The sequence below is a fragment of the Rattus rattus genome, chromosome 9, assembly GCF_011064425.1.
Source record: "Rattus rattus isolate New Zealand chromosome 9, Rrattus_CSIRO_v1, whole genome shotgun sequence".
Taxonomy (NCBI): domain Eukaryota; kingdom Metazoa; phylum Chordata; class Mammalia; order Rodentia; family Muridae; genus Rattus; species Rattus rattus.
The window spans coordinates 90,203,160-90,225,736 of NC_046162.1; the positions used below are offsets into that span (position 1 = coordinate 90,203,160).

The 22,577-nt window shown below is 42.9% G+C and overlaps 1 protein-coding gene across 4 annotated transcripts in view; it reads right to left on the minus strand.

The window, feature by feature from the left end:
- The window catches only part of Rhot1 (ras homolog family member T1), a 67,630-nt gene extending 52,758 nt beyond the window's left edge, over nucleotides 1-14,872 (minus strand). For all 4 annotated transcript variants that reach the window (XM_032911698.1, XM_032911696.1, XM_032911697.1 and 1 more), the window contains exon 1: nucleotides 14,617-14,872. In XM_032911698.1, the coding sequence (XP_032767589.1) occupies nucleotides 14,617-14,692 (76 nt within the window). In that variant the 5' untranslated portion in view covers nucleotides 14,693-14,872. The remainder of the gene's footprint in view (nucleotides 1-14,616) is intronic.
- Nucleotides 14,873-22,577: the final 7,705 nt, after the last annotated feature.

The window sequence follows — 22,577 nt, forward strand, 5'->3', positions numbered from 1 at the left end:
TGGTTCTACAGAGACTCAAATCCAGTAACTACATGGGGAGTTTATTAGTTGTAAGGAAGAAAGACAGACAATTATAAGTCCTTCTGCAGAAGCCTCCTGCAGTTCAAGTGTACCAGCACTTACAATGCTTGCCTATGATGTCAGCTAGGTGGGGAGGCTGAGGGAATAGGATGTCAGGTTTGAGGAACGAACAGAACACAATACAGTAACAAAAACCTTCCTGTATTAGCTATTCAGAGTTGTATAAAAATCTGTCCCGTAATATAACCTGCTTTTCTAAAACATAATTCTTTTTTTAATTTATTTATTTATTATATATGAGTACACTGTAACTGTCTTCATACACACCAAAAGAGGGCATCATCGCTCCTCAGCCTTTTGGTTAAGATCAAGTGTAAAAGAGGCATCAGATCTCATTACAGATGGTTGTGAACCACCATGTTGTTGATGGAATTTGAACTCAGGACCTCTGGAAGAGCAGTCAGTGAACCACTGAGCCATCTCTCCAGCCCCCAACCCCGTTCTGTTTTTAAAGACATTATTAATTATGTTCACGAGAGAACACATCAACTTACATCCTCAGAAACAGAAGGACCTCAGAGTGCCTGTAGGAACATGTGCACACTCCTTCCTTTTTTGTTCTCTATTTAAACGGTTGGTAACAAAGTAAAAAAACCAGAATTTTCTGTCCCAGTGCTCTCTTTAATAAAGGAGAGTTAAAAATCTCAATCTTTATTCTGAAATCTGAATACTTCTCTCCAGAAACTTTTCCGATCATGTAGTTACTACTCTCAATCTTAAGTGCTTACCAACCAAGTCTGCCTGAGCTTCCAGAGGGAAAGACTACTGCTTGTTGATCCCTGCCACAGCAACAAAGTACAAACTCTAATACGAGTCCAGATAGGAGAGAGGGCAGTTTTTAAGAGTTAAGAACAGTCACAGCCCTCTCCTAAAGGACTGGAAAATGACGACTGGCTAGAACACACAAGAAACTACACTGGTCACAACAGCAGTGTGAAATAGAGACAAATTATATGGTTTAACAGGTGGCCTCTAGCTCTATTTCTATAGACTATTTAAAAATACTTTTATTTGTATTATTTTATGTGTACACGTGTCTGTGTGGGTACCCAGAGAGTCCGGAGGACAGTATAGGATCCCCTGGAGCTGGAGTCACAGGTGGCTGTGTGCTGCCCATGTGGGTGCTAGTACACAACTCTGGGAACTCTGGAAGAGCAGCAAGCACTCACTCCTAACTACTGTGTCATCTCTCCTGCCCTCTACAGACTTTCTGATTGCACTATGTTAAAAAAAAATGTAAAGGGGTTGGGGATTTAGCTCAGTGGTAGAGCGCTAGCTTAGCAAGCGCAAGGCCCTGGGTTCGGTCCACAGCTCCAGAAAAAAATAAAAAAAAAAAGAAAAAACAAGGAAATAAACTATAAATACAGTACTATTGTCCAATCTATTGACTTTATTCACTGCTATACTTTAAAGAAAATAAAAATAAAAATTGCTGTCACATTTCTTTAGTCCCTTTTGAACTAGGAGCACTGTATGAGTCAGAGTTTCGTGTAGCCTAGGCTGACCTTGAATTCGAAATGTCTATACAGCTGAGAATGACCTTGACTGTCTTTTCTTTCCTCTCCTTCCTCCCTCTGTACCCCTTCCCCCTCCCTTTTAAACAGGGTCTCACTATATAGCTCCGGCTGCTCTGGAACTCACTATGTAGATCAAATTGGCCTTAAACTCAGAAATGCCTTTGCCTTTGTCTCCTGAGACCTGGTATTCCAAATATTTTTACTTTTTTCTTTTTTATTTATTTTTTTTCCAGAGCTGAGGTCCGAACCCAGAGCCTTGCGCTTGCTAGGCAAGCGCTCTACCACTGAGCTAAATCCCCAACCCCAATATTTTTATTTTTGCTACTAAAACTGCCAATAAGTACTATTTTAAGTATTTTGGTGGTTAAAAAAAAATGGCAACTTCTAGATTTACAAATATCAAGTGAAATTAATCTAAATATTGACAAATGAGATATATACATTCTTTTATATCTCAAACAAATATGTCTGTTTATATGTATGGAGTCTGTATGTGTTGAGATCAAACACTGAACCTCTCACAGGCTAGGCAAGTGCACTATCTTAGGTCCAACGAAAATTTCTGGAGCCCTTCTATGCATCTTAGATTTTCACAACACTTCTGCACAAGGTTACTGTGTGCCTTCCTTTTACAAAAATTACAGCCTTTAGAGTTATCATCATGGGGCTGGAGAGATGGCTTAGTGATTAAGAGCACTGACTGCTCTTCCAAAGGTCCTGTCCTGAGTTCAAATCCCAGCAACCACATGGTGGCTCACAACCATCTTTAATGAGATCTGATGCCCTCTTCTGGTGTGTCTGAACAGCTACAGTGTACTTATATATAATAAATAAATAAATTTTTAGAGTTATCATCAATAAAGCCAACGGTGTTTCTACAGAACAGAATAAATAGCCTTCCCTGATTCAGGTTTCTCACTTTGCATTGAAATTCTGTTAAAGTTCTCTCATTACTGTTAGAGGCGACCTACTACACTGCCACGTTAGCCTGGAACTCCTAGGCAGCCCTCCAAGCAGCCCTCCCTCCTCCACCTCCTAAGTGCTAGAACCACAGGCGCCTGCCTGGCTAAACCTAGCCTGTGGTTTTAAGTCTGTCTCTGCTTGCCCATTTGTCTAATTCTGGCATTTCATTGAAACATTTCCCAGTTCCCAACTGTCTACCCCTCATCAGTCTACCAACAATATAAATGTCCTTCCCCTCCACATTCTTCCACACCCTTCGTTTTCTAACTCAGCCTTTTGGGCTCCCACCTACCTCCCAGCTCCCACTGAGTCATACTAGTGGGAAGGAGTACCATCTAGCCGCAGCTCACCTACCTCATCTCATGTCCCACTTTGCACAAACAAAGCCATTCTACGCTTCACACAGGTACAAGCACTAACAAGCCACAACGAGTTCTGTCACTTCCTCACATGGCTTTTCTCATCCAAAAATCATTATATCTCCTCTGTACTTTTACATCTCAATCATCCCTTTAGGGCACTTCAATCTTATCACAACCTAAAGACCCCCAGAGCTACCACAGCTCTCACTGCCTCCACTAACAACTTCTGTGCTACAATCTGTATTAAGCCACTATGAATGTAATATACATACTTACCATGTATGAGTCTACATGGACACAACAACCAGGTATTTGTGAACAAGTGACTAACAATTCAAACCTTCTAATTCTGTATGAATGGAGCACCTCTAGCACTACCTGACTAGATGTCTCTGTGCCCAGGCACAGCATCACTGCCAGGGAAACAATTTCCATCTCCCAATGCTTCTCCAACGCTTCTTTTCTTAAGATTCACTTATTTATACATGTGTGGTGTGTATTTCATCTGAGTGTGTATGTATGTACACCAACCATGAGCAGGCATTGCACATGAAGGCCAGAAGAGTGTGTTGGGTTTCCTGGAACTGGAGTTACAGGTGGTTGTCAGCTGCCACGTGGGTTCTGGAAATTGAACGTAAGGCCTCTCTCTAAAAGAGCAGCCAGTGCTCTTAACTCAACCATCTCTCCAGCCCCCCAAAACTTTTAAGAGTGAGTGAGTTTCTGGATGTAAGGCCCAGTACTGCCCTAGGAGAGGTATTACTGCAAACTGAATAGCAGGCAACTGCTGAAGCAATAAAACAATAAAATGCAGACATCAAAATGCCTCAGTGGGGTCCAGCACCTGCTGCCATGCTTGACAAGCTGAATTCAACCCCCCAGGACTAGCACAGAGAATTGACTTCTACAAGCTGTCCTCTGACTTCCGCATGTGAATACATCCTCATGCACATATACATAAATAATAACAACTAAAAAATAATAAGTCAGGTGTGGTGGCACACACTTTTAATCTCAACACTTGAGAGGTAGAGACAAGCGGATCTCTGTGAGTTCAAGGCCAGCCTGGTCTACAGAGTGAGTTCCAGGGCAGACAGGGCTATCCAGAGAAATCCTATCTCGAAAAACAAGAATGAATTGTAAAAATCAATGTATCCAATCTGTTCTTAGTAAAATTCTAAGGTTGAGCGCTTACTCTTCTCTTGCTCTCTTCCTCTTCCTCTTCTCTGCTCTCTTCCTCTTCCTCTCTTCTCTTGCTCTCTTCCTCTTCCTCTTCTCTGCTCTCTTCCTCTTCCTCTCTTCTCTTGCTCTCTTCCTCTTCCTCTTCTCTGCTCTCTTCCTCTTCCTCTCTTCTCTTGCTCTCTTCCTCTTCCCTGCTCTCTTGCCCTCTTTGTCTCTGTCCCTTCTCTCCCCATGCCCCCTTTGCCTCCGCCTGCCCATGGCCGGCCTTTACTTATCCCCCCTTCTACTGTTCTCTCATTAAACCTTTCCACACTGGAAAAAGAAAAATCTAAGGTTGAAATCTCACATAACAAAGTAGAGTGTGACACTACAAGTGGTTTCAAAATCTCCTGTGATTTCCTGGTACCAGCTAGGTCTTTTCTTATAGATAACCATACAAGCTCATCCTACTGACAGAGCTCATTTAGGAGATGCAGGCAAGACAGATTCAGAATAAGAACCTTCAGCCTGATCCTAAAACCTAGAAAGAGGTTGAGAAGGGGAGACTGGAGCTTGAGTTCAAACACATGACAATGGTTTAAACATGGCTACAAAGAAACCCCACATAAAACCTCTAGGCCTCACATCTCAGGAGACCTTCCAGGTGAGTGAACACACCAGTAAGCTGGTACACTTTTAACTCCACACGAAACTCTGGGTCCTTCCAATTACAGTTGCTTTGGAAGAACCAAGCCTGTTTTGGTTTGGTTTTTTGTTTGTTTGTTTGTTGGTTTTTTTGTTTTTTGGTTTTTTTTTTTGAGACAGAGTTTCTCTGTGTATCTCTGACTGTCCTGAAACTCACTCTGTAGAGCAGGCTGACCTTGAACTCAGAGATCTGCCTGTCTCGGCCTCCTGAGTATTGGGGTTAAGTGTGCCATCATGGCTGGCTCTAAAGGAAATTGTCTCGGCTTGCTTTCTAGATGAGGGAGGATATGAGTAAATAAATAAAATCACACACTCTGGAAAGTGGGAACTGATGCAAATGACTTTAACCGCGTCAGCCAGACCCTTGGGCCGCTGTCTTGTTGTCCATGCCTTCAAGCATCAGTAGGATTGCTCAGCTGTCATTCTTACTCCTGCCAGTGTCCCCTTTGCAGTAGGCCTCCCCTGTTGCAAATGTCTGGCCCAGATCTGACTTCTTCTCCTTTGTTCTTAAGTAGAGGATTGAACGTAGGGCTTGGCCCTCTCTCTTCTTTGACACTTTGGTTTGTCTTGTCTTATTTAATGTTTTTCTTACCTAGTATGTAAGACTAAAATTTGTATGTAGGCATTCCTGCAAATAATTATCAAATAAAAATAGGACTCTGCACAAAGAGATGGTTCTTTGTTTAGACTTGTATGTTCTTCCAGTGCTTTTTAGCTTGAGGGAAACAAACAGTTCACGGAGTGTCTGTGTGGAGCTAGACTTCTTGGAGAGAAGATTTGTTATGTTCTCAGTTTTTGTTGTTTTGTTTTTGATGCATGATATACGTTGATAAACATAAAACTCTCATTCCCTCTGTATTCTGACACAATTCTTTGCTGTCAGCTTGGTGTCCTAAAAAATTCTACTCAGGGCTGGAGAGATGGCTCAGTGGTTAAGAGCACTGACTGCTCTTCCAGAGGTCCTGAGTTCAATTCCCAGCAACTGCATGGTGGCTCACAACCATCTGTAATAAGATCTGATGCCCTCTTCTGGTGTATCTGTAGACAGCTACAGTATACTTATATATAATAAACTTAAAAAGAAATTCTACTCAGTTCTAATGCTGCCTACTTAAAGACTAAACTGAAAGTCCCTGAGATTGCTTACTTTAGACATACAAGTGGGATTTTTAGTCAAACACTGGAAAGAGGCTTCTCACCAACGCCCTCGAGTTTACTTGGTCACTGGAGAATATTACACTCATGGTCCTGCAAATGAGAAGAGGCAGGAGGAAGAGTAGGAAGTGCCTGTGCCCCATGACCTCAGCCTGTGCCCCATGACCTCAGCCTGTGCCCCATGACCTCAGCTGGCCTGACGTTTTTAAGAAAACTACGCTGGGTTTTTATGCAGAAGACATTCATGTTCTTTGTCCCATATCTACAACCATCTTCTCTTGGTTTTTGTTTCATTTGGTCTCACTGGAGCCCAGACTGGCCTGGAACTCACTCTGTAGCCTAGCCTCCCAAATTCTGGGATTACATGTGTTAGCCACCAGGACCAGCTACATTCTTTAAAAAAAAAAGAAAAAGAAAAGAAAAAAAAAAAAAGAGTGTGCGTGCATGCATATGCATACATGAAGAAATTCAAATTTCTTCACCATTCAACTCATTAGTCCAAAGGGCAGTTCAAGCTGCCTGAACAGTAGCAGGCTCCTATCAAACTACACTTCTGTGCCAGACATTTCCAACAGGTGAGGACTACTGCAAAGGGGACACTGACAGTAGTAAGACAACTAGAAGGCCAGAGCATGGCACCAAATGCTCTGTAGCTGAAGTTACAAGCACACTCATGTGGAGGCCAGAGTTGACATTAGGTGTCTTCAATTACTCTACACCTCATCTTTTGTAATAGGGTTTCTCACAGAACATGGCAGTCACTGGTCCACTAGGCAAGCTAGCTACTGACCTCTGAGGGATCTGACCATCTCCAATCCTACATTTTGGGGTTACAAACACACCTGATCACACCCAGCCTTGCCCCCACCCCCGTTCCCAGACAGGTACTCTCTATGTAGCCTTGGCTGTCCTGGAACTCACTATGTAGACCAGGTCAGTCTCAAACGCACAGTCACTTGCCTCTGCCACCCAAGTGCTATGATTAAAGATGTGCACCACAACCAGCCCAGCTTTTTATACTGTTTTGTATGTCTGTACATGTGTACAGTGCCAGCAGAGGCCAGAGGAGAGCATCAGATCCCCTAGAACTGGAGTTACAGATGGTGTGAGCCACCTTATAGGTGCTGGGACCCCAAACACAGGTCTTCTGGGAGAGCAGTCAGTGCTCCTGCCCAAGTCATCTCTCTAGGCCATGCCCAGCCTTTTTAAGGATCTGCTGGGGATCCAGGCTCAGGTCCTCATGCTTTAGTGGCAGACACTTTATCAACTGAGCAATCTCTTAAGTCTTTAAGGGTAGTTTTTTTTTTTTAAGATTTATTTTATGTATGAGTACAGTGTTGCTGTCTTCTGACACACCAGAAGAGGGCATCAGATCCCATTACAGATGGTTGTGAGCTACCATGTGGTTGCTGGGATTTAAACTCAGGACCTCTGGAAGGGGAGTCAGTGCCCTTAACCATCTCTCTCTGTCTAGCCCCCTTAAGGGTAGATTTTGATTCATAGGTACTAGTGACACAGAAAGAATGTCTCTAGAAACAGAAAATATATACTTCATTCAGAAAACTTTGGGCAAACATCCTGTAAGGTAAACTGTATTGGTAAGCTGTTATGTCTTGTTTGAGCTCATTGAGAACCTAGTTCTGGAAGCAAGGTTGCCTCCCACCCCCATTTCAGACCCAAATATGTTTGTCTCACAGTGTTCACCAAGGCCTATATTTTTTGGAGATGGATTAGCCCCCATAATTCTGCAACAGGAAAGAAGAGTAGCAAGATGGCCCAAAAGTAAAATTAGTGTGCCCTCAAGAATAGGTAAAGGTGAACCATTTCCAACAGAGGTTGCTATCACTTATCCATGATATAAGTGCCTGTCTTTGGAAACAGTCCACAAGTTCAGCCTGCCATGGGATGCCCATTTGTGGAGAGAAAGCTCAATAAGGAACTACACAGCTAGCTGGCTGCCTTGAAGGACTTTCTCCAGTCCATTTCCTCTGGACATTCGTAAGCCCCTGAACCCACAACTGTACCTTGCTGCTGTTATTTTACTTGGAAACCTCACCCTACGGGACACTGCTCTGGTGGGACTCTCTCTAACCTCAACTCCAGTCAACGGGGGCTTCCCTAGTCAGAGTCTTTTCCTTAGCTTTATTTTTATTTTATGTGTAGGGGTATTTTGTTTGCATGTTATGTTTGTGAACCATGTGTGCTAGTGCCCTCAAGGGTCAGAAGAAGGCATTATTAGATCATCTGGAACTTGAGTTGCAGATGGTTGTGAGCCGCCATGTCAGTGCTGGGAACTGAACCCAGGTCCACTGGAAGAGCAATTGCTCATAACCACTCAGGCAGCTCTCCAGAGTCCAGTTAATTCTACTAGATGCTTTAAACATCCAATGTGAAGGTGACTTACTATCAACTATCAATGTATCTGTCACTATTTATTCTTTACTATCAACTATCAATGTATCTGTCACTATTTATTCTTTTACTTTGGCTTGCTATATGCCTAACTCACTCAGTCACAGCCCAATTTATGGCAACTGTAGATCACTCCCCAGACTGTACAGAATACATCCTTAGCCACAGAACAGGGTGTCCTCCTAGATAAGTGGTTCTCAACACATGGGGTGTAACCCAGGGTCACATATCTTGCATATTAGATATTCATGATTCCTAACAGTAGCAGAATGAGTTATGAAATAGCAGTGAAAATAACTTTATAGTTGGCAGTCACCACAACATGAGAACTGGATTAAAGGGTCACGGCATCAGGAAGGTTGAGAACCACTGGCCTAGATAGTGGGTATAAGCACTATTAATGAATCTGGAGCAGTTTAATATCTTTTTAGATGGAAAACAACATGCTTTAAAGTGATCCTTCGAAGTTTTCTACAATAAATGCTGGTTATACTCAAAAGTGTCTTAGATTTATGTCAGTTTATACTTGAAGAACCACTCTTGACCCTTGTCAGTTTTCTAAAGTCTCTAGTGATTTGAGACACTGAACTCTAGGAAAAGATAGACAAGACATCAAATAGACATGGTAATGCCACATGAACTCCCTTGTCTGATTCCCAGGCAGAACACAGACCACACAAGGCATACAAGGCATAAGAACCAGAGAAGGATAAATGCTATCCCTTCAGATTCTGGCAAAACCATTTCCGTTGGATTTAAGATAATGAGGCTAAGCCTGTTGGCAGTTCATGCCTATAACCCCTGTACTAGTGAGGTCTGTAAGCTTGAGGACAACCTACCCTTCCTAACAAATTCCCCACATGGGAAATAGTAAGATACTGTTTCAAAAGAACAAATATGGGGATAACCATTTTTTGTTTGTTTTTTGAGACAAGGTCTCACTAAGTTGGCCTAAAACTTGCTATGTAGACAAGACATGAACTACCAGTGAATGTCTAAAAGAACTGAATTATCTTAAACTCATTCATTCCTTCAGTAAATATTCCAGTGCCTACCTTGTGCAGGAAATAGAAAAGAACATACAAATCCTCCTCCAGCTAAAGCTGGAAACAGACACTCATACAGTGGTGGGGTTAGTTAATGCCTAGGCCAGAGAACAGTATGAGTGGAGCAAACACACACTGGGGAGGACCTTGTTGGACCTTCTGAGTGGAAGTATAACTCCCTAGAGAATCTTTTAAGTATGTTGCAGGATCTGGGCTTGGGAGGAAGGGAACAAACCTAGGGCTTTAATTATGCTAGGCAAGTGCATATGTGTTATCTTTAAAGATGGCTCTGCCTAGGCTAGCCATGATAGCTCACACCTTTAATCCCAACATTCAGGAGGCAGAGGCAGGCAGATCTCTGTGAATTCGAACAGTGAGTACCAGGACAGCCAGGGCTACCTAGAAAAACCCTGTCTTGAATACACACACACACACACACACACACACACACACACACACACACACGATGGCTCTGCTTGCTTCATGGGTAATGGAGAAAAGTAGACAATGGAGTTAAACGACTATTGCAGAAGCTTAGGACATAACAAACTTCACTTTGAACCTTTGGCAGAAGTTGGGATTGACACAACCACGTTAGAGACTTTAAGCAGAAGTATTTCTCAATTTAAAAAAAAAAAAAAAAAAAAAGCCAAACAAAAATAAAAACAGGACTTCATTAAAACTGTAACTATTGCAAAGTAGTGGTGGCACACACCTTTAATCCCAGCACTTGGGAGGCAGAGGGAGGCAGATCTCTGTGAGTTCAAGGCTAGCCAAGTCTACAAGAGTGAGTTCCAGAACAGCCAAGGCTACACAAAGAAATCCTGTCTTGAAAAAACAAAAACAAAAACAAAAACAAACAAAAAATAACCATTAATGTCAACTATGTTATTTAAATAATTGGTTAATAAAGTACTGCTAATTCTATGGTTAACATGGGTATTTGTTGGGGTTGGGGATTTAGCTCAGTGGTAGAGCGCTTGCCTAGCAAGCGCAAGGCCCTGGGTTCGGTCCCCAGCTCCGAAAAAAAGAAAAGAAAAAAACAAAACAAAACAAAAAAAAGGGTATTTGTTAAGCATAATATAACAAACCTAACTAAAGAGAAGCTTGTTTGTTTTGTTTTTTGAAAAACAGTCTCTCAAATTAGATAGCCCTGGCTATCCTGGAACTTGCTAAGTAGACCAAGCTGGCCTCAAACTCAGAGATCCACCCGCCCTGCCTCCTGAGTGCTTAGAGGAAAGGTGTCAAATCTGAACATGAAAAATTATGATCTGAAGACTAGGTTTCATGTGAGTGCACTTTTAAAGACTTTAGGAATATGCTTTGTGATAACAGTAATTCAATTTTGATCTGATTTGAATGGTATCTGATAATTAAGCCGTGGCATGAATATCATTTAAAATACTTTGTCACTCTTAAGATTTTATAAACAGCCTGAGTTCCTTCATCTTTGCACTAAGCAGAAAGCAGTTAGTAGCATGATGCCTACATGGATGAGAACGGGCCAAGAAAATACCCTTTTCACCGCAGCAGTACAGCAAGATGGCTGAACTGACACAACTTGGAAACCAGTTACCATTTCAGAGCACCAGTGAATGAAGTGGCCCTGCCTGGCTCAGGGAGGACAGGGGCAGGAATACAAAGTAACAGAGTGACACAGAAGAATAGACTTGAAATCCACCATACCAGAATGGATGGATGCTCCTTTCTCTTTGCCTCCCCAACCACCAACCATCTTAAAGCAATTGAAAACTACATGTTTAAATAAGCATATTAAAAACTCAAGGCACGGAGCTGGGGAGATGGCTCAGCAGTTAAGAGCACTGACTGCTCTTCCAGAGGTCCTGAGTTCAATTCCCAGCAACCACATGGTGGCTCACAACCATCTGTAATGAGATCTGATGCCCTCTTCTGGTGTGTCTGAAGACAGCTACAGTGTATTCTATTCATAAGACAAATAATTCTTTAAAAAAGAAAATAAAAAAGAAAGAAAAACCTCAAATCAGAACTTTTGTCTAATACCAGAGGAATAGATAATAAATGTGTCAGATCTATTTTAAAATAGTCTGACACACACTTACATACCATTTAATTATTTAATTTTAAAATCTTTGTGTGGCGTGTGTGTTTTAAGACAGTACCTCACTATGGAGCCTAGACTTGCCCAGAACTCATTAGATAAGCCAAATTGGCCCTGAACCTGTGGTGCTCTCCCCCCCCCCCCATTGCCAGGATTACAAGTGTATGCCCTAAATCTAGGATTTAAAGTGCTACAGCTAGGCTAAAGGCTGACAAGTATTTACATTAACTCTCAAAAAGTAGGGCCTGTGAGACTGCTCAGCAGGGAAGGCATTTGCCTCAAACCTGACTACCAAAGTTCAATCCCCAGAACCCACGTGGTCAGAGAGAACAAACTCCCACAAGCTGTCTTCAGATGCACACACACACAAATAAACAAATGTAAAAAATAAATGTAAAAAGTAAAGCTTAGGCTGGGCGGTAGTGTGCACCTTTAGTCTCAGCACTTGGGAGATATGCAGGCATATCTGAGTTCATGGCCAGCCTGGTCTGCAGAATGAGTTCCAGGACACCAAGACAGCCAGGACTGCACACCATTTTTGAAAAACTGAAGAAAAAAAAAAGGGATTTACCTACCAAACACTAGCCATTAAAATAACTGAAATCCTTTATTTCAATTAAGTATAACTATACTTCTAACATTTCAAAATTTGAGAGCATATGTATACAAAGGCTGAGGAGCTCACTTGCTCTGATACAAAGCATCACATAAACTAAGCAGGGTGGGACAATCCAGTAATCCCAGCTCTGAAGAGGTACAGCTGGAGGGTCAAAAGTTCAAGGTCACTATAGGACTACCTCACAGGCAGCCTAGCAAATAGTATTTACTTTAAATGAGAAAAGGGTAAGAGAAGGAAACAAGAAAAGAGGAGGGAAAAGATATACATGGTATGGTTTGTTTGGTTGGTTGGTTGGGCTTTTCCAAGACAGGGTTTCTCTGTGTAACAATGTTGGCTGTCCTGGAACTCACTGCAGACCAGGCTGGCCTTATACTCAGAGATCTGCATGCCTCTTCCTCCCAAGCACTGGGAATAGAGCTGTGTACCACCACCACCTGGCTATAGTTTGCTTTCTTAAGAGTAGATGGCCTAAAGCTATGGTGACAACCTTCCCCCCTTTTCATTCTGTACTGTAGATTGAACCCAAGTCCTCACCTGTTAGGCAAGTGCCCTATCACTAAGCTACAAGCTCTAGTCCTTGAATATTTTTGATTAACAGTCCTCCTGCTTCAGACTCCTGAGTAATGGCTCCCAGATGTGTGCCTTCAGCATGGTCAGCACTGCCCTCCCTCAAAGGCTAAGGCTTTCTCGGACGATTGCTCCCTATGGTCAGAAAACCCACACAGAGCTGTACCATTCTCTAGCTGGCCTTCATTACTACATGACACACTTTTTCTAACACATTTTAAACTGCTGCATATTCCTAAATAATACTGTTAAAGTTGAATATAAATGTCCTAAGGGTGCCACTGAATCTTACATTTGTATAGCATTTCCACTCAGTCTCAGACAATAATGCTATACCATCCATTCCTATATTGAACACCAAATCCAAATATCTACCTTTTTAACAAATTGAGCTTTAAAAAAGCATCAGATTTTTAGAAAATACAATTAAGGGGGTCACCTGCTCACTTTCCCTAATTTTGCCCTAAATATTTTGGCACCAACCATGCCTTCGTTTATGGTCAAAGAACCTGTAAGGATATCATTACAAATAAGACCTAAAATTCATAACTGAAAATAAAAAGACAAACTATGCTTCATGAAGCTTAGCTCCAAATTCTGACTAAAGAGTTCTCCCAAAAACTGTTCCAGCTCCATGGATCAACAGTCCATAGCAGTTGTCTTCTCTCACCCCACCCCTTTTTGAGGCCAGCGGACTTGGGGCTGGAGTGGTTAAAAGCAGAGGACCCGAGAGTTCTGTCCTCAGCACCCAAGTCTGGTGGCTCAAACCACCTGTAACTCTAGCTCCAAGGGATCTGACTCCCTCTGTCTGGGCCCTAAAAGCACACCCTACCCCAACAGCCCCCTCCCCGAAACTTAGTTTTCTTAATGTGTGCACTTTCCTCCCTAGGAATGTATCACAGTGACCTATAGAGGATACTCAAAGATATAATGTAGTTTAAAGTGCTTCAGATCAGCAATGGCAAAACATAAACTAATGAACCTCTCTTTTTAATTTAGTCCCCATGACAGAGTCATGTAACTTGCAGTAAGCTCAGAAATCGCTACTGTATTGTATTCTTATCAGCCAGCAAAAACCACTGTTTTGGTTGTTCTGTTTTCTTTACCCAGAAAAAAATGAAATCTATCTCTAAAGAGCATTGGGAATGTGTGTGTGTTCTGAAGTCCTATAATGCCTGCTCTTATCAAAATAACTACTACAGAACAATGGAATGGCTAACAAAAAGCGAAAATTAAGACTCTGGGGGTAACAATCGCTTCAGTCCCTCCCTAGTTAAGTATCGCTCATTAACTTGAATGAGTTAGTTCGACACTAAGCACAAGTATGGCCAAATATATACATACATATACATACATATATATGTATATACACACACATATATACATATGTAATATATGTATATATGTTAAATTTTTGAAAAACCCGCTATCTTAAACCCTTTCTCTCCCTGTTGCTAGAGACTGAACCCAGATCTTTATGCACGCTAGAGTTCTCCTGCTAAGCTACTCAAGCAACCCAACGCTCTCTTAATGCCCATGCACGGTAGCAGTGAAGGCGGCAAGTGAAAAAAAAAAAAAAAAATTCCAGAAACCTGACCTTGCTCACAAGTCGACTACTTCTGCACTCCTCCTCCCCCTAGTGTCCCCGCCAGCCGGTTCCCGCAGTCCCAAGTGCTCAGTCTGCCTGTTCTAACATCTGCCTGGCAATGAGTGACTGACAGGCGACCGGAGGGTCCGACAGGAGGTGGCCCGAGAAACACTGAGGCCCAAGAGGAAAAGACTCGAGAAGGCGGAGGGAGGCGACAGCTTTCGCAGCGAGAGGGTCGGGCGTTAGAAACTGAAGGGGACAAGGCCTGCGAGGAGCAGAGGGACAGGGCAGGGAAGAGCGGAAGGGCTGGCAGGCTTGGAGGAGGACACCGAGGCTGCGAGGCCGGGCAGGGTGCGGACTCACGTTCTCCCACCAGCAGGATCCGCACGTCTTTCTTCATGTCGGAGGCTCGCAGGGGCCGCACTCGGCCCGCACGCATGGAGCGCACGCCTCACGCCGGGAGCGCCCAGCCCGTGGCGCCGCTCTCCCCGCGCTACTGCCGCCTCCTGCCAGCCTCTCAGGCCTCTGCGCCCGAATCTCGGCCGCCAGGACCTGCCGCACCGACTCCTCCGCTGGCGCTCCGCTTCGGAGCCGGGGCAAGCCAGCTCCGCCTCCTCCGGCTCCGCGGACGCGGGCGGCGGCGGCGAGGACGACGGCGTGCGGCGAGGGACAAGCGCTTTCGGAACGTCAACGCTCTCATGTATGGAACAGCGCCCCTGCAGGCAGACTGGCCGTAACGCAAAACCCGGAAGGATCTCCCGCCGCACTCAAGACACTGCCAGAGGATGTAAGTGGCAGATTTCTTAGATTCCATTTGTTTTGTTTTACAGAACAAGAACAGAACAGTTCCTTATCCAAGGTCACACAGCAGGAGCTTGGTGGTGAATCGGAGATCTCTTCACTAAACAGGAAGGTCCAGGAGGGCAAGTGACCTGCCTACCTGGTTTCAGCTGTGTTCACACTTTTGCACTTACCTCTCAAAAATATTGAACAAAGTCACTGGCTCCCAGGGTGGGTACACTTCCCAGAGCCCATCACCTGTTTTTTCTTCTTCTTCTTCTTCTTCTTCTTCTTCTTCTTCTTCTTCTTCTTCTTCTTCTTCTTCTTCTTCTTCTTCTTCTTCTTCTTCTTCTTCTTCAAAATGTATTATTTTGTATATTTGTCTATGACATGTGCATTTGAGTATGCATGGTGAGGTCAGAGGACAGTCCTGAAGAATTGCTACTTGGCTGGGCATTATGGCACAAGCCTTTAGTTCCGGCACTGAGAGGCACTTTGGATCCAGGTCAGCAATAAATAAATAAATAGATAAATAAGTTAATAAATAAAAGTATGTCAAATCACAATAAGTCAGAGACTATACTTTATATCTGAATAATGTACTATAAAGCATTTTAGGGGTTGGGGATTTAGCTCAGTGGTAGAGCGCTTGCCTAGCAAACGCAAGGCCCTGGGTTCGGTCCCCAGCTCCGAAAAAAAGAAAAAAAAAGAAAAAAAAGAATTTTAGGTAGGCATGTCCCCATGTCATTTATCCCGGAACACAAGAGGCAGGGGCTGGCAGATCTCTGTGAGTTCAAGACCAACATAGTCTATAAAGCAAGTTCCAGGACATCCAGGCTATACAGAGAATCCTTCTCTTGAAAAACAAAAACCAAAAAATGTGTTTTTTGAGTGTGTGGTGAGTGTATGTGTGTTTAATACAAATACACACGCCCATTCTCAGGTTACTGGAAGTCAGAAGTCACAGTCAGAAGCCTTCCTCTGTCACTGTCCACCTTGGTTTTGCCTGAGAGAGGGTCTGTCACTCAAGCTAGGACTCACTGATTTCACTAGACTACCTGGACAGCAAGCCACTCTGGATTTGCCTGTCCCCACACCCCTCCACCCTCCAGCCCCTGACCCCCAACCCCTATGCCGAGTGATGCAGGACTTTTTATGTGGATGCTGGGAATCTGAACTCAGGTCTTTATTTCTATGGAGCAAGCCCTTTACCCACTAAGCCGTTTTCCAAGCCTCAAAACTTTTCTTTAAAAAAAAAAAAAAAAAAAAAAAAAAGCTACACAAATTCCGGCTCATTAATCACAAAGGCCTTTTGAAGAAGAACAAGACTTGAGGCAACACTCTGTAGAGGGTCATGACCCGAGGAGCTCTCTGCACCACTGCACTTGATAGCAGCACTGATTCTAATTCTGCAGGGCTCCCACTGGAATTAAAAAGAGAGGCGTTCACGATGTTGTAGATGTGTGCTGGCTAAAAGCTCTGACATTTTTATCAAGGGAAAAAGTCTGCTAGGCAGGGATCTACAGAGAAAAAGATCTGGGAAGACGTCAGAGATGTTACTATGAAGAAGCACTTTGTAACTTTGTAACTAACACTTACTTTAAAATCTAAGCAGACCCGCCAGAATGGATCAGCAGTTAAAAGCACTGGCTGTTCTTCCAGAGACCCAAGTTAGATTCCCAGCATCCACATGGTTGCTCATAGTGGTCTGTATCCCCAGGTTCAGGTGACATAGTGCCTTCTGGCCTCTGAAGGCATTGAACATGTACCACACAGTACACAGACATACATGCAGGCAAAAACTCACACACATAAAATAAAATAAAATAAAATAAATAACAATCCAAGATGAATGTGCATAATCACAACACTCAAGAGGCTGAAGCTGGAGGACTGTGAGTTTAAGGTCAGCCTGGACTTCATGTTGTTTCAAACAAAACAACAAAAGTCCAGACCCACAGGAAGGAAGCAATAGCAAGCAATTTCTTTTTTTAAAGATTTAGTGTGTGTGTGTGTGTGTGTGTGTGTGTGTGCTATCTGCATGTATACCTGTGTGCCAGAAGAAGGTTACTGGGACTTGAACCCAGGACCTCTGAGCTATCTCTCCAGCCCAGTAGCAAGCAATTCAATTTTATCTGGCAATATTTATGGATGAATATAAATCAAGGCCAGCACTTCATTAAAGGGGAGAAAAGGGAGTCTGACCTGCTGGAGTTTCTGTCACTTGCAGTGTATGATTCTCAGTACACTCCCCCTCTCTCTCCCTGTCCCTGAACTGTTGTGACCCCCCCATGGCTAGCCTTGAGCCTATGTCCTTCCCATGATGTTAACAAATGTGCACTGGAGGTCACTCAGAATTTCCCCTAAAGATAGCATGGATGGTTTAGAGCAGGGAATTCAGACTGGAGAGATGGTTCAGCGGTTAAGAGCACCAACTACTCTTCCAGATGTCCTGAGATCAATTCCCAGCAACTACATGGTGGCTCACAACCATCTGTAATGAGACCAGATGTCCTCTTCTGGCATGCAGGTGTACATGAAGACAGAGCATTCATATACATAAAGTAAATAAATAAATATTAAAAACAAAAACAAAAAACCAATTCTGCAACATTAAAAAAAAAAAAGAGCAGGGAATTTGGAGTCCCCCTGCTCCTTGGTTCTGCTTGGTTCATCAACTCTGCCAATTACTTGTTGAGCACTATTAGTCAAATTATTTAACATCTCTGCTGCCTCAGAGGCCAAATAGACATAACAGTAGGACATATTATGTGATAGAGTTAAGAGAATTCAATCATCCTATGTAATAAAAAATCCCTAAAATAATGCCTTATGGATAGGAAATAATATTTTTTTGTTTTTTTTTTTTTTTTTTTGTTTTTTTTTTTTTGTTTTTGTAGTTTTTTTTTTTTTTTTTTAATATTTATTTATTTATTATATATGAGTACACTGTAGCTGTCTTCAGACTCACCAGAAGAGGGCATCAGATCTCACTACAGATGGTTGTGAGCCACCATGTGGTTGCTGAGATTTGAACTAAGGACTTTTTGGAAGAGCAGTCGGTACTCTTAATCACTGAGCCATCTCTCCAGCCCCAGGAAATAATATTTAAATACTGAGTATAAAATAAATCCTGAGGGAAATAGGTAATTCCTCCTCCACCTCCTCCTCCTCCTCTTCCTCTTCTTCCTCTTCCTCCTCCTCCTCCTTCGCTCTGTTTTGAGACAGGGTCTCTCTATGTAGCCCTGGCAGTCCTAGAACTCAATACTTAGATCTCAAGAGTTCCATCTGCCTCTCACCTCACCCCACCCCTCCCAGGGCCATGTGCCACCACACTCAGTTAAAGGAGGCTACTTGTACCTCTCCAAGTCTGAGGATCTAGCCCCATGATGAAATACACACAAAACACAAGGCAGAAGGCATTGTTGGCAGTGAAACCTACTATGGGCATATGGCAGATTTATTGGAGTGTATTAAACAGATCGGGTGATTCCAAGAAGACCTGTTGGCAGGTAGACTGCACTGGTAGAATTTTTCTCCAGTGTGCTAAAGGGGAGCTTTCCTGTCACAGATCAGGCCATGGGGGGGGACCACTGGGAAGTGAGAGCAAAGTGCCTCTTCCTGGAGACATGAGGATCTCTCTTTTACACCTATCAAAGGGAACATTTGGAGTCCCAGGAGGCTGTTACACCCCAGGCTTGTAGGCAGGCCTGCTACACTGGGCAGGACAATGGCTTCATCGCTGATCCTCACCAGCCTGGGCAAGAGGCCAAATAGAACTTGGGTTGGCTTCAGTCCCACCCTTCCGACCCATCTATCTTGGGTTCTCTATTCCTTCACGTTTTCTTCTTCTCAGTGCTGGGGACTGACGCGGGGCCTTGCACACACAAGCCTTCTACCACCAAGTCACAGCCCGAATCCCCTTCTTACCTTTCCTGTGGTGAAGCAGAACCTCACCACATCACCCCAAGCCGGCCCCAAACTCACTCTGTACCTAAATGGGTGCTGAGCTTGCAATCCTGCCTCTCTCAAGGAACTGGGATTGTAATCTGTGCCTCCAGGAGCCTGTGGGGCACCTCTCCTTCATTTCTGTTGTTTAAGAAGGCTGATTGCTTTCCTACCATGCCTGTTCTGGTGAAGCAAAAAAAAAAAAAAAAAAAATCCAAAGCCTGGGTATCTCTAAGCTTTCAGCAAAGTTGATCTTGGTTCAATGTTAAAATATCCATGTCCTCTACACGGACCTGGGAAGGAAAACTACTGAATGGAATCTGTCTGCAGAGACTGACTGGCCAATTAGACTTTCAGTCCTGTGAAGAGATTAGAATGTGGCAGGTCCAGAGAGGCTACTTACCTTATTCTGGACTAAGTTCTGTCCTCTGGGACAGACTTTGCCAGAACTAATATCTTGTGACAGATTAAAAAAAAAAAAACTTTTTAGAGGGGCTGGAGAGATAGCTTAGTGGTTAAGAGCACTGGCTGCTCTTCCAGAGGTCCTATTCCTTCCAGAGATTCAATCCCAAGCACCCACATGGCAGCTCACAACTGTCTGTAACTCCAGTTCCTGGGGATCTGAAACCCTCACACAGACATACATGCAGTCAAAATGCCAATGCACATAAAATAAAAATAGATAAATTTAAAAAAAATGTCTGTGGTGGCATATACCTTTAGTCCCAGCACTCAGGAAGCAGAGGCAGGCAGACCTCTAAGTTGGAGGCCAGCCTGATCTACAGAGTGAGTTCCAGGACAGCCAGGGCTACACAGATCCTATCTTGAAAAACCCAAACAGACAAAAATAGCTTTTAGAATCTATTGCCTTAGTAAGCAACTATCTTCTACCCATCCGTATCTAAGAATGCTGTCAGGTAGTATTTTGAGCCTATGGAAAGGTTTTCTGTCTTCTATATACCTTCATCTCCTATACCCACCCGTAGATTATAAACTTGCCTTGGTTTATGACTTTCTCTTTTTTCTGTGGAACTATAAAAACTTTATGAAGCTGATTCCACACTGGAACATGGAATTTGGAGTAACTTAAATCTGTGTTCCTGGGGCCAGTCACTCAGAATGGCTCCCGAATAAACTGATTCTTACTCCCTTTAAGATAAGAGCTGTGGTTTTGTGTCCCAAGGGTCAGGCTCCAGAGGACAAAGTGTCTGTTTGCTTGATTTGGCCTGAGGGTGTATCACTGACCACATTTACTTATTAAAAGGGACTTCTTTGTAACTGTGTTGGGAGAAACTTTTCAAACAAAACCTCATCGATTGATTAGGAAGAATCCAGTTTTTTTTTCTGAGTCTTTTTTAGGATCCTTCAAGTCCATTGGAAAACAAGTCATCTTGATAAAGAAATAATTAATATTGAGAAGCCTGTCTGACCACCTCCCCTACAAATAGTCTGAATTTCCTATGAGGGGGTTAAAGGCACAGACTGAATTCTGCATTTCTTCTCCATTGCTTTGCCAGCTGTTCAGCTCTAAGCAAGTAGCACAGCATCTCTGAGATGCATAACCTCACCTAGACAGCAGAGCTATCTCAGGGCATCTCTTTGAGAAGGGAACGGTGCAGGCAAAGTGTTCATCACATTGCTCGACATGGAGTGTGCGCTCCCACATCACACCCAACAGCACATTTCGAACTCTCGTTCTGTTTCCAAGGGCAAAGTGATTAGCCTGCCCACAATGCTGTAAACTCTAAAAGGCAAGTGAGTATAATTTTTTTAAGCAATATTTATTTTAGGGCTGGAGAGATGGCTCAGTGGTTAAGAGCACTTAAACTTGCCTTGGCTTAATCTTTAAAAAAAAGAAATATTTATTTTATGTATGCGAGTACACTGTTACTGTCTTCAGACACACCAGAATAGGGCCTCAGGTTCTATTACAGATGGTTGTGAGCCACCATGTGGTTGCTGGGATTTGAACTCAGAACCTCTGGAAGAGCAGTCAGTGCTCTTAACCACTGAGCCATCTCTCCAGCTCCCGATGAATATAAATTTAAATACCTTAGCTACATTAATTCTTTTTTCTGACTCTCAATACTATGTAGGTCACAGGATATTTGTGAAAAACAAAAAATTCCATGGACAGTTAATTGACAATTTTTTGCTTACTCCAGAAATCACCAGAATTAAATATATATAGTAATGAAAAAGAACAGTAGCTGTCATTCAGTGTAGACAAAGTTGGTTCCAGAACTTTTCTCACATTCTAAAATTGGAGGATTCTCAGGTTCTTCCTATGAAATTCATGATGTTTGCACATAACCTAATCCCATCTTTTTTCATTCACTGATACACCTTAAGATATGCGATTTCTTTTAATTTCACCTAAATGATAGGTGATATCATTTAGGAAATAATGACCAAAAGTCTACATATGGTCATTATGGGTATGATTTGTTCTATTTTGTTGTTGTTGTTGTTGTTGTTGTTGTTGTTACTGGTTTTTGAGACAGGGTTTCTCTGTGTAGCCCTGGCTGTTCTAGAACTATCTATAGAGAGCAGGCTGGGCATGAACTCAGAGATCTGCCTGCCTCTGCCTCCTGAGTGTCACCATGCCTGGCTGCTTTCTAAGTATTCTTGATTCGTAGTTGGTTCACTATGGAGATTTAAACAGAACCTGATAATAAATACTGAGGGCAGAATGAAATAGAAAGGTAGATGATAGATAGACAGACAGACAGACAGACAGACACACAATATTGATACTGGGAGTATCAGTTGATAAACTGGGAGTAACAAGTTGATGTTATAAAGGATTTACCAATAAACTTGCTTAGGAACTATTAAATTTTACAACACTGCCTCCACCATAACTTCAAGATAAGCTACTAAAAAGGCCTGTTAGGAACTGTAGAAAGGGAAATTTTGTAACTCTAATTTTTTTTTTTGGTTTTTTTTTTTTGAGGGCTGGGGGCCGAACCCAGGGCCTTGCGCTTCCTAGGCAGCGCTCTACCACTGAGCTAAATCCCCAACCCCTGTAACTCTAATTTAATTGAAGTTTAGGCCTGTTGAGAAACAACAACAACACCCTTTCTGTTAAGATTTGTACACCAAGGGTTGGGGATTTAGCTCAGTGGTAGAGCGCTTGCCTAGGAAGCGCAAGGCCCTGGGTTCGGTCCCCAGCTCCGAAAAAAAAAAAAAAAAAAGATTTGTACACCAAGATGCAGCCAGTTACCTTCCATTCCTATAGAAGGAGACGCCCTGGCTCACAACCTGTCAATATGTCCATCCCCACACATATCAAAGAAAATGCCTTTGGTGTTGTCCTTAATCTCAGCTCTCTTGAGGTAGAACCAGGTGAATCTCTGAGTTAGAAGTCAGTCTGAACTAAATAGCAAATTCCAGGACAGCAAGGGCTACCTAGAGACTGCCAAAACAAAACAAAACAAAACAACAACAAAAAAAACCCAAGGTAACAGTACTGGGTTAATAGCTGTCATTGATGAAGTTCAGGTGTTCTGGTTCTGTTATCAGGAAAGGCAGAGGACAGAACCTAGGGCTTTGTGCATGCAACGTAGACTCTATTGCTAAGTCACACCCCAGCC